The sequence below is a fragment of the Xenopus tropicalis genome, chromosome 1, assembly GCF_000004195.4.
Source record: "Xenopus tropicalis strain Nigerian chromosome 1, UCB_Xtro_10.0, whole genome shotgun sequence".
Classification (NCBI taxonomy): domain Eukaryota; kingdom Metazoa; phylum Chordata; class Amphibia; order Anura; family Pipidae; genus Xenopus; species Xenopus tropicalis.
Window position 1 is genome coordinate 48,821,209 of NC_030677.2, and position 12,836 is coordinate 48,834,044.

The window sequence follows — 12,836 nt, forward strand, 5'->3', positions numbered from 1 at the left end:
GTACTTTACCTGTCTTTGGCTATGGGTGCTATTAATGGTGCATACCAGTTAATTCCCACCTCACAATGTGCATCTAGATAAATCAAAACCTAAACAAAAACAATGAAATATAATCAAAGAAAGTTTAGGAGTTGCAAAAGCATGGTATATAGGATATAACTGCATGCTGTACTGGGTGTATTATTTGCTGGGGCAGTGCTGAGTGGCCAATGGCTGCTGTGCAATTAGCTGCATTACTATGCAGACTGTTCATAAAGGGTAAAGGGAGGAAACACTTTCAAGTAAAGGGGCACTTGTTAAAATATCAGTATCACAAATCTTAAACTTGAAAGTGTTTCCTCCCAGTTTTGCTCACAGCAAGACTGTTATTTCTGTCCTACAGGAAAAGGGATGGGGTATGTGAGCCAGATCCTTTCCTTCTTACCTGTCCAAGTTTTGCTTTCTCTGCTCCGATGCTTCTGGCCTGGATCAACCCTTCTCTCCGCTCATTTCTGAAAACCTTCACAAGGCCATTCCACTGCTTAAGGTATTCATCCAGTCGGCCTTTTAGATGTTCTGCAAACAGATGAAATCCCATGCCATTAGGCTACAGTCAGATGGGGCTGATTCTTGGCCTAAGGATAAATGCTGGCTAAAAATCAGCAAATCCAATGGCGTGGCTGCGTCTGCACAGTATTGCATTGCATTGGCCTTGGTGCAGAAACATGGAGCAGAGTTAAATACAGAAATGCGCAAATATGCTTTTTCTCGCTGAAATCCACTGTGTGTCTGCACCAAGGCCGTTGCAGTGCCTATAGGCGCTGCCACAGGAGCCATCATAGCTTAGCGGATTAGCAAATTCTCAGTCTGTGTTTATTGACAGGACAAGAATCAGCGCTGTCTGACATTAGCCTTATAGCAAAACTTCACTTCAGCTTCATCTTACACAGCCATGCTCATATGGAACAAGCTGACTGCACAAACAGGCACTTCCAAAGGCATTAGCACATGTATGGCACAGTGAGCCCTCAATCCTGCTTCATGAAAGATCACAGCAGTGCCATTTGCACTAAAAGAGAACAAGAAGAAATGCATCTGATGGCCTATTCACAGTTGCTTTGCTCATTTCCATAATCCTTGCATGCTTTAATAGCAAGAGACATCTCTATTCATGGTGTAAGTGATATGCAAAGTGGGGTCTGATGGGCAATTTAAATACAAGGCAGCTACTGGCTCAGTTCCAGTAAAAGCAATGCTAGCAGGGGTTGATTAGAATATGATCACGCCAGTTAATTAAATCAACTTCAGACTAATTAAGAGTAACTGCACACTGGGCAATTCAGTGTGTTTTGTCACCCAGTGAATTTCAAGCTCAGAGGGCAACCAATTGCTCATATTCCAAGCCCCCTCAATTGGAATGATAATCTCCTGGACCCAAGGGTGCAACTTGTAGCTCTAAAATGCACTTATCAGCGTTTGAGAGTGGCAAGCTTATCTCTGGGTTCCAGCTATTGCCACTGAAATGAATGAGGAAAGATTCAGAGCAATTTAAAACTGCTCTTCAAACAAGATTTTAACCTCCACCCCTGGATACAGCCAGCAGTGCAGTTAACAGATGTACGATGGTGTATCAGAGTCAGTACGGCAGAATGAAAAGCACAGAAAGGAAGAATGGGTAAGAGAAAAAAGAATGGGTCAAAGCTTGATGTGGGAATAAAGGGGAATGAGAAATAGTCGGGGAACCCAGGGAGTAAGGGAAAGGGCAAAGTGGAAAGATTTGAGAAGGAATGAATTGTACAGTGCTGTGGAATATGTTGGTACATTATCAACACTAGGGATGCACCGAATCCAGGATTTGGCCAAGATTCGGCATTTTTCAGCGGGATTGGGATCACACCGAATCCAAGCGTCTGGCCGAACTGAATCCTTAAATCATGTGACTTTTGGTCACATGAACCCTGGGCCCACACTCCACTTCTATAAAAATTGGACCCAGGATCCTCCATGCAAGGTCAAGTTTGGCCCATGTGGAGACAGGAACTATGCATCACTGGGGGTACCTAACAAACTGGCACTCCCAGTAAATCTCCTTTTCCTTTAAATCCCTGGGCTGGAGGATTTTTAACCAAATTCAGTTTTTAAAATCCCTATATCTGTAACAAGTAATAAGAGATATGCTACTTTGCATGTTTGTGCATAGCGATGTAAGTGACTTGTCATAGAGTCTCTATGAGCAAATCTGAGAAATGCTGACAATTACATCTGTGAATAGAAGGGGAAACCTGATTTTCTACCAGCTCACTGTTCAGGCTTATGGATGCATATATAACCCAATGAAATAGTAAGCAGGTAGGGGGAACAGTAGAATTGCCCACAGGATCAGTATCTAGATGTTTAAAGCCCCCATTGCTAGGGAAGGGTTTTTTAAGGTCTTAGAGGACCATAACAACGATAACATAAATCCTTTAACCTTTTCCTTGCCAACAACTCACTGAAAGACATACTGCCAACAACATAGTACCTATATTTCTGGGTTTCGCTATTGGAAAAACATTTCTTAGCATTAGTGTAGGTAGCCCAGCCACACAATCTGCAGGCTAATAAATAGTATCTGGCAACATTAAAGGAGAAGAAAAGGCATAATTGACTATAACCACTTACCTGGGACCCTGTGCCAGTGCTCCTGTTTGCCAAAAACTGCACCGGCCCAATGCACTGTAGGAGTGCCATGTCACAATGTTGTTCCTGTTCTTGGATCCTCTCTGTGGCCCCAGGCCGGATGCACAGACACAGTAGAGTGAAATGCCAGTTTTATTGCTTTGAAGTTTGGCCTTTTATTCTACTGTAAATGCAACCGGACTGGGCCTAAGAGTAGATCCAGGAAGATGAAAAGTAACACGGGGGAGTTTTCAGCAAACTGAAGCACTGGCCCGGGGTCTTGGGTCTCAGGTTGGAGTTTCTCCTTTAAGGACTCCTATATACTAGAGCACAAAGTTATGTATACCCCAGTGTACAGAATGCAGAAATCTAATTTTGCAGTGTAAAACTCTGCTCATTTAAAAGGGTAATACCTTTAAAATTAATGTTTAGTATTACACAATGTTCTTTTCTTACTAACCTTTCATCTGGTCTATTTTTTTTTAAAGTTTTTGAATTATTTGCCCTCTTTATCTTCCTCTATCCAGCTTTCAAATATGATCAATAACCCTGCCAGCTAAGAAACCTACTGCTCCGTGAGGCTACACATTTATAGTTATTGTTACTTTTATTGTTTTTATTCAGGCTCTCTCGGATTTATTTTCTAGACACTCATTTGAACCAGTGCCTGGTTGCTAGGGTAAATGAAACCCTAGCAACCAGCTAGCTGGAGAGCTGCTGAAACAAATAAAGTCTAAAAAGAAAACCTCACAGAAATAATAGTAAATGAAGTGCTACTTGACTCAAAATTCCACTGTCTTTAAGAGTTAACCTAAGGGCAAACTAACCCTTTAAGTAAACATACGCCAGCTCACTGTATTCAGTTGGTATTTAGTTGTGTTATAGCTACAGGGAATATACAAATACTACCATCAATAATTATATAAGAAATAATTTACCTTTGTTACTGAAATCATCAATCATAACAATCTCAGCCAGGTACTGTCTGGGTGTTCGTTTGATGACACTGTGAATAGTTCTCACTAGGGTAGACCAACCCTCATTGTGGAAGACAATTACTACACTGGAGGTGAGCAGGTTCTCGTCATAATTCCAGTACTTGCACCTGTAAAGGATAAGATATACTGCTTAAATCTGTTGTGTGCATTGATGTAATGAAGGAGACATATCTCTAAATATAGAAGAATTGTGCTTAAAAAAAAGTTGCGTTTCAGACTGATTTAGAGAAATTCCCTCAAAACCCCACTAGTCCTGTCCATCTCTTCCACTTCCTGCTGGCTGAATTCTCTGGATGTGCAGGGGGGGCGGCGGAACTCAGTACAGGCCCAGTAGGATAGGAACCAATCAGCAGCTAGGCTGACTCGATAGGGAACTGAAGCCTACTTGTGTGACTGCAGGGCTGTGATTGGCTATCCCCCTCCTGCTGTGCTTCTGGAAAGGACTGTTAGGACACGCCCACCTTTCATTGAAACACGGACAGATACATGAGAGGATCTACAGGGAGCTCCAATAAAGGGGCCATTTTTACAGATAGTATTCAATTTTAGCCCAAAGTAAAACCAGCACCATATATTATTCGTAATTGCCTACAAATTTAGTTTTTTTTCCTCCCCATTTATCCAATATGTCTCCTTCAAAGGAAATCATTCAAGAAATCCTGTGAATTATGCATGTGTAAAAATGCATATTTTTCTCTATTAATTTTTTATTAACATCTTTTATTTATATTGTGTGGGCATATTATCCAACATTTAGAGAAAAGCTACACCATTCACATCAGTCTCTGCCTCAGTGGAGCGACAGTCAAAGGTCAAGGGGGGGGGTACATGTTAAAGGGGGACTCTAACCAAACACAACTTATCTTTTTGAAAAGTAAACACTTAACATAATATCAGGCAGCCTTTTCATGATTTTTAATGTGATACTATGGCTTGGAAGTTACCTAAGCCTACTGATCTGGCTGACTACTTTGAGAAGCAAATGTAACAGTAGTGCACTGTCCTCAGCCTGCCTCCTCCAAATCCCACAATTCTCTGCACATGATGTCAATAAGGAAAGGAACTTAGAGTGTAAGCTCTATGGGGCAGGGACCTCCTTCTTACTGTGTCGCATACCACATGGCACTTATTCCCTGTGCATTTATATATATTTATTGTATTTATTTATTATAACACTTGTCCTCCCTGTGTGTAATTTTGTATTTTGTAAGATTGTACAGCGCTGCGTACCCTTGTGGCACTTTATAAATAAAGTTATACATACATACATACATCACAGTGCAATGCATTGTGGGTTATGTAGTTCCTGCATGCTATATGTAAGCTGTGGAGAAGTTGTTACAATTTGTAACATCAATGTTTTAGTCCCTCCTCCCCTGCCAGTATTTCAAATGACGCAGAAAGAGAACTGTTTTGCAGATGGATTCCAGCATATAAAAATTGTATTTATTCATACCTTTTGAAGGAACAGATTACAGGGATAAATATATTAGGGGTGTTGTGAGGGGATCTTTAACAAATTTTGGTTCAGAAGCCGGAGTTCCCCTTTAATGGTGCCAGCATGAAATCAAAGACTAAATACAATGTGCCCTGGTAGTGAGCAGACAATAACAGGACAGAAGCTAGACATGCACAAATGTGTGATTCCTACAGCAACCATAAAATCCTGCTCTTGAGAAGCAGTCTAGCAGAAAAGCCTGGCATTTGGAAGCATCTGCAAGCAATTTATTAGGCACTTTTTCCCCCTCAATGAATGTTGAGCCGGCCATTACTTGCTATATAATCTTAATGTGAGCTGTAAGTCAATCATACAATAAACCAGAAATACGTGTTACTATAAATTAGGTGCTTTGCATGTTCTGTGGCCAGTTACAGGGACATAAAGTTTATTCGGCTTTTAAGAGCTATATTTTTAACCAACACATTGAAATCCTATTAAAAGGGGAAGTATAGCCAAAATAAGGTAGGCTTCCTTCAAAAAAAAAAAGGGACAACTGCTTCATGCAAACTATTACAACAAGGTATTTCCATAGCTTAAATGCATTATTTCTTCGCACACAGTTGTTTCATACAAATGGCATAAATAACCTAACTGTACAGAAAAATAAACATATTAAACAAGGTACCCGCTAGTATTAATATATATCTTTAGGGCATGAAAACCCTCATTCATAGGTCTAGAGAGGGTTATTTTTCTGTAGCAACAATGTGGGTTCATGGCTTAGGAAGTCACGCTGCACTTTATTATTTGCTATTTTGTTCACTTGTTGGGCAGAGAGCACAAGATATACCTCAGGCACAGTACAAAGTGTCATTCACTCCCACAGTCTGGTGATATCAAAACAACAATGGGTATATATCAATTTCTTGCTATTTGTTGTATGGGTTAGAGTCAGCTATGCAGCATATAATGAATTCTAGCAGAGATGTGCTGCCACCTCCTGGCAATAACTGATGGACAAAAAGGGGCTGCAAAACACAAGGGGTTATTTACAACTAGTTTTGAGCGAATCCGTCCTGTTTCAATTAGCTGGAAAATTCACAAAACTTTAATGCGCACAATTGTTTTTTTTTGATGTGATGGAATTTTTACATGACTGCAACTTTTCTGACGTTACTGCAACTTTTTGCTCACTCCAAATATATTAAAATCAATGGGCAGTTTTTCTTGGTAAATTTTTTGTCACGGTGAACCTTTGCCACAGTTTTGTGAAAAAATTAACGACATGTGGAATTTTGAGGTCCATGTTGCAGATCTCTCTGCTCCAAGATGGTTCCTTATTGAAGGCAAGACAATCCTATTTGGTAAATGTAATGTTTAAACTTTTTTTTTTTAATAGACAAAGTATGGAGATTCAAATTACAAAAAAGACCCCTCATGGGTCCTGAAAATTCTGGATAACAGGTCCTGTACTACTGCAGGCCCTTCTTTTTTCATTTTAGAACACTCTGATTTAGGGAGTATCTTAAACCTAAATAACAGTTAGACATGAATAATAAACCATAATGAAACACAATAAATAATTTTTCCCCACGTAATCTGTCAAAACCTTTTTTGAATCCAAGAGGTTAAAATGTCCTTTCCACATAAACTGAAATTCCTGGTTCCAGCATTTAGCCGATCGCATAAATCCGCACACCATGAATATTAAGTGTCACGTTATTTTATTGTGTAATGAAAGTGGATAAAGCTGTAAACTCGCAATATTCTTACCACATTTCAAATTAATGTTTGCAACTTTTCCTGGGGCCGGTGTGAGTTAGTGTGTGGCTGCCAGCGATTCCTAATAACCTTATGTACTACTATACGCGAGATAGCTAACATTTGCTTCTGCCGCCCCAGCAAGATACAGAGACTTCCTATCAGGGACGAGAAGTTATAAATGGATTTAATGAAGCATAGTGTATAATGCAGATATCGCCACTTTTATTTCTTGCAGGTTGTTAGCTATGTATATTTTAAGAGGATATCTAGTGCCCTAAAAAAATGATTTGCCAACGCATTTATAGACCTCTAAAAAGCAAACTATCCTTAGAATAAGGCCCCAAGAGGCGAATTGTCAGCCTGCATATAAGCACAGGTGCCTGTATGCTTGAAAAATCGAATTGTACCTGCACCCAGAAGCATGGATTCCGCCTTGGTGAAGGCACATGCAGCTAATATCCACTCACTAACGCCAAGTCTTTTGTTAGTTGGTGGATATCAGCAGTGTGAGCCTCCACCCGGGTGGAATCTATGCTCCCAGGTGCAGGCACAATTTAATGGTTATTAAAATGTGTGGGTGGATTGTCAGTCTGCACTTATATGCAGACTGACAACCACCCTGTGGGGGCTTACCCTTAGGATTAAATAGTGCCACTCATTCCATGGCCCCTTTGGATAAAAGATATAGTTTAAATTTAAAAAAAAAAAAAAGAAAAACAAAGAGCCTCATATCAGTTTAGATAGATTTCATCTGCAATATACTGACAGCTCAACAGTTAACTTCCCCTTTAACTTAACTTCTTCAGTTTCTCCAGAGTTCTGTGTCTGTAACTGGAAACATAGGAACACGGTAAATGTGACAGTAATGAACCCGCCACGTGAAAATGTCAGTATTTAGGTGCTCGCAGATAAAATTGTTACTAAAGGAAACAGCTGTTAGAGACAATATGGAATTTGCACTTAAGTTTCTGCATGTGTGGGTGTGTGATGCTTTCGGAAAATCTCCCTCCAAATGATGTTATCCCATCCCCTGCTGTCATATATAACAGTTTCTCTTATTAGTTGTTCTATTCTGCAAGTAACACAGTAATCTTCCTCATCTGCGGGTTTATGCTTCAGCATCCGATACTTTATAAGCAAGCTGTGCTCGTTTTAAAGCACACAATAAACGCATATTAAATGTACTTTGCAGACAAATGTGCCAGTTAAGCAAAAACACCTTAATAAGTACAGTAGATTAAAGTCAGGGTATAAACACCCCTTATGCCACAGTCCCAAGAACAACAGAAAAACTAACAGAAAGTCTAATTTCAGAGTAGAACATGAATAGTGACTGAATCTGACAAGATTTACAGTCCACTACTATACCCTGGTGTGAGCTAGGAAACCAAATATACAGTTAATCAACATTCTATTGTATTGTGCCATGATACATAAGTGACTGATGATTACTTAACAAGTCCAGTTGCTTCAAATTTATTTATACTAGATATACCATGACCTGGATGAATGAAAATCTTCATAGACATAAGTGACTGAGGTTTAGTTTAATAATTGTGTCATCAACTTATAAAAGAAAAATGTAGATTTGCCCCTTGTGTAAAATTTTGTTTCTCCCTTCTGATAATATTGTACTAATATAGGTTTCCCAGTAATGTCAGTGACAGTTTTCAGACCTCTCAGCTAAAATATTTTGCTATGTTTTGCCCTCTAGTGGTAGTATCTATAATAGCGGCTACTACACATCCCAAAATCTGCATGGATACCATAGGCTTTTCTTTAAGAATTTGCCCTATCCACATGAGCGTAGCCTGTCCATTTTATTTAAAGCCCTTTGGTGTAGGTCGAAAATGTATATACCCTTTTAGTGGAGCTTTTTCTGTTTGATATTAGGTCTGGCATTTGGCCCCACTATGGCAGGTACTTTTTGTTAAACTGAAGAATTGCTATCTCTGCTCTTCTGGATACTAATAACTTCCAGTAAATCTGCCCTGGCAACTCATCACTCTAGCCATGGAAACCTTTAGCACTTGTCCATTGCTAGAGAATGATAAGCAACCAATCTCTCCTCAGACACATCCTACCCAAGTCCTATCAATAAATACCTAGAGGTACATTTAATTAAAGTACGAATCCGAATCACGAAATCCGATAATTTCTGATGATTGCAAAACTCACGAAAATTCAGTTTGTTTTAATACGAAGATTTCGTACTTACGATCCGAAATTTTTGTATTGAAACGATTGTTTACGATTGGCCATCTGAAAGTCTTAAAATTATCGTATCCGAACAATCGTAAACGGCAGGAAAACCTTTCTGACTTTGAACCTTCAGTGCATGATTTTGGAAGCCTCCTCAATGGCACTCGGCAGCTCCCACCTGGCCCAAGGAAAGTCAAGATAACGAAGAATGAATCCGAAACTTTTGTACTCGCTGCGACAAATACGATTTTGTCGCACAAGTTGTCGAGCAAATTGTCGCAAAGTATGAAAAAGTTGCGCAAATTAATGAATATATCGTAGAAAATACGCAAAAGTTGTAAACTTTAGAAAAAATACGATTTTTTTGTAATCCGACCTGTCACACTTTAATGAATGTGCCCCCTAGAGTTACATAGAATTAGTAGCAAATATTTCAGCTACCTTTAGTTCACACACATTTTGCTCATTATGACTATTATTATTCTTTATTTATATCATCCACTTCAAGCTCCTTCCCAGAGGAGCTTACCTATCCCATTCGGTGCTTTGAGAAAGTTAACCGCTTGCCATTGCAAAGATGATTTTCAGTCTATATATGACTTCTACTGTTTACATCAGGGTAGCACAAAGAAAATATAGGTGGAAAGAAAGAGTGGGCAGGTAGGATGAAGAACATCAGGATGATAGATGGGCAAAATACTGAACTGTCAGGATCCTTCAAAATGTCTCAGTTCAGTATTTGATAAATTAGGCCTGGTGTGTGTAATAACAAGTCAAACCCTAAACTATTGCACATATTCTACATCCCTGGATAAGGGATCTTTCCATAATTTGGATCTCCATACTATAAGTCTACTAAAACAATTTTAACTTTAAATAAACCCAATAGGATTATTTTGCCTCCAGTATTCTCCTAAACACACAGCAATGTCAATGCAGTGCAATTACAATAAGTGATCTTAATTTACTAAACAGTTCATTAGCTGTAGTAAAACATAGGGATGGAGTGAGCGGGTTGCGTCACTGTGAAGCTAATTTGGGCTCCAGAGAAACAGATATATGCAGAAAAACTTGTTAGGCAAAGCCTTCAGTGACAGAATGCATGCTTCTAATTATATTTGTTCAGGGAGAGGCAGCCAAAATATTATTGCTTGACCTGAAAAATTATTTTCCCTCCTTGCTGACACGCAGTCAGCCTTATAACATTATGATAGCGTTCTGCTTTATGAAAATAACAGACCATTATGGAATGATCTAGGGCAAGACAAGTTATTCAGCACAGCAGGCTAGAACCTTACTTTGGAACAGGAACATTCCCCAAGCTGTGTTATTTGGTTTGGGTACGCTCCACTCTAGAAGTGACAATAAAGGGTCATATATTCATCGGAATATTCATTCTTTGCCTTCATTTTGGAGATAAAAGTTGGAATGGAGAACCCAGCTATGTTGGCACAGTCAGTTTGTAGTTAGGCATTTGAATCTATGGAGAATCCATAGGGTACCCAAGCTATGTTGGCGCAGGCCATTGTATCTATGGAGTCAGCATAATAGTACCATCATGTCAATGCAGAAATTTTAGTGTTCTGGATTCCTTATGGCTCTATGCTGTTCATTTGTTTGCTGGCAACATGTAATGAGACAATATCAGACAGAAGCAGCACGGGTTAGTTATTATAGATAAGCAAGTAGCCACATGTTCCTTAGCACTATTGGAAATGACTGCGTTACACAAACCAAACAGAAAACATAGAAATCAATGCCCATACAAGAGGTAATAGGGCCCTGTAATTCAAGCTTAATGGAGGTGTGAGATATTAGGTGTGGGTTTGGGCTCAGTAGGAGGTCAACAGGTGGGAGTCATTTATCAGCACTGGGCAAATTCGTCTGTGCACAGCAACCTAGGCAACCAATCAAACTGTTACATTTATTGATCTACCCGCACCTGGCTGAAAAAAGACAATCACTGATTGGTTGCTAAGGGTTACTGCCCATAGGCAAATTTGTCCAGTGTTGATAAATGAGCCCCACTAGTATGTGGGCTGTGTATTGAACAACTGCTGGAGCGCAGTTGTATAAATGTAATGGCAATGGCACTGAGTGTACTGGGCACCCTTTCCTGTTGCATCACAAGCTGTACATGTACAGGTGTGCTTATGCGTTTCTGCGGTTTGGTCTCTTAGAAATAAGGACCATTGCGGCAAAATCTTCATCATGGGGTAAATCTGACCACTTAAAATGGCTGTGTATTTCTTGGCTGTAACTTTACCATGTAAAAGATTTAAGCATCTGAGAAGGTAAGAATGATATATCCATGCAGATATACATTAAAAGGTAAATAGGCTTGTCACACTACAGCCCATCTTCCCACGCTCAGAAATCCAGGGCCCATTAGTGCATAGCTATGTATTAATCACAGCAGCAGCATACTCATTTCTACTGTGTATTCCTGTTTATTCTATTCAGTTAGTACCCACAATCCCTTTTTCCTCAGCGCATTCCCCTTGTTTAGATTATACTGTTATGATTCCTGACACTATTCCACTTGTCATGTGAAATCATCTTGGCATTTCTGTGACAGCCGTACCTGCAGATCTAATAGATGCCTCTCCTCTCGCTGCCACAAAACCCACATACTCAAGTGCTCAGATGTTGCACAGCAGCCAGATATTGATAACTGCCATGGAAATAAAAATAAAGCGCTTAGGCATTGCATTTAACTGAACTCAGCTTGCTATGCTGAACATGCAGTAGGGCTATATGGAAAAGATGTTGGCACCTATCTGTATATACAGCAGCCACTTGCCTGCAGTTCTGAGGCCGTGCAAAGGAAGAGACCAGGGCAAATCACAGAGTGGCACAATGCATGGTTATAAACATCTCTATTGATAACATTTCTCCAGTATACTGTACCTCAACATGGTGAGTGCTCCAGGAGAAAATACAAAGGATGTGTGTGTATATATACACAGGGAGGAGCACACCCTATACAAGTCCAAAAATGCCCTTGGTGCAGGTCAAAAACAAAAAATATAATAGAAAGAGTGCCGCACAATAAATATAATATATATATATATATATATATATATATATATATATATATAGTAGGGGAATACTATGTGATTCCCCCCCACTTGCTGCTCATGAATACACTGCTACCAAACACAGACCTCTCTGTATTCACTGGGAATAGCCACAGGTCTTTGCACTCAGAAACAGAGAGCCAATGCCTGTGCCACTGCCTTCCAAATGTTAAACAGCCCCTTTATAATCCCCCAGTACTCCCTCCTTTATATAATTCCCTTTCCTACACAACATAATCCTGTCCAATGACACAAACTGTAAGGCTCTTGTAAATCATTGTCAGGCATCACACATAAACCACACAATTTCCAGTGCATTTTATAACTCATCCCAAAGGTCACAATTTGTTGCATTTACTACTTTATTTTTTTTTTTACACAGCACAGAGATTGCTGATCATTGACAACCAGTTCCGCCATCTTTATTATACTGTTGTAATAAAGATGGCGACTTTGAACTAAAAGAGCATGCGCCTAATTTTTCCTCCACCCCTGTACACTATCATGTCTTAAAAGCTTGTGCACTGTTACAGCTGGCCCTAATAGCGCACAAGCTTTGTTAGCTAATGCACTTGAACACACCGATCACCTGAGTATAGAATTTTTTTCACAAGCAACACAGGCAATTGCTGGGTTTGTGCATCATCATAGCAACCATATAGGATCGTTGCCATTGGTGCGCGCATCAAGGTGGGAGGGCTTAGAATTTGCTTA

The 12,836-nt window shown here is 39.7% G+C and overlaps 1 protein-coding gene across 3 annotated transcripts in view; it reads right to left on the reverse strand.

Annotated features, from left to right (window-relative positions):
- The window catches only part of galnt7 (polypeptide N-acetylgalactosaminyltransferase 7), a 70,982-nt gene that overhangs the window by 19,639 nt on the left and 38,507 nt on the right, over positions 1-12,836 (reverse strand). For all 3 annotated transcript variants that reach the window (XM_012958738.3, XM_012958737.3, NM_001001200.1), the window contains 3 exon segments: positions 3,576-3,742; positions 425-555; positions 10-89 (listed from right to left, as the gene is read on the reverse strand). In XM_012958738.3, the coding sequence (XP_012814192.2) occupies positions 10-89; positions 425-555; positions 3,576-3,742 (378 nt within the window).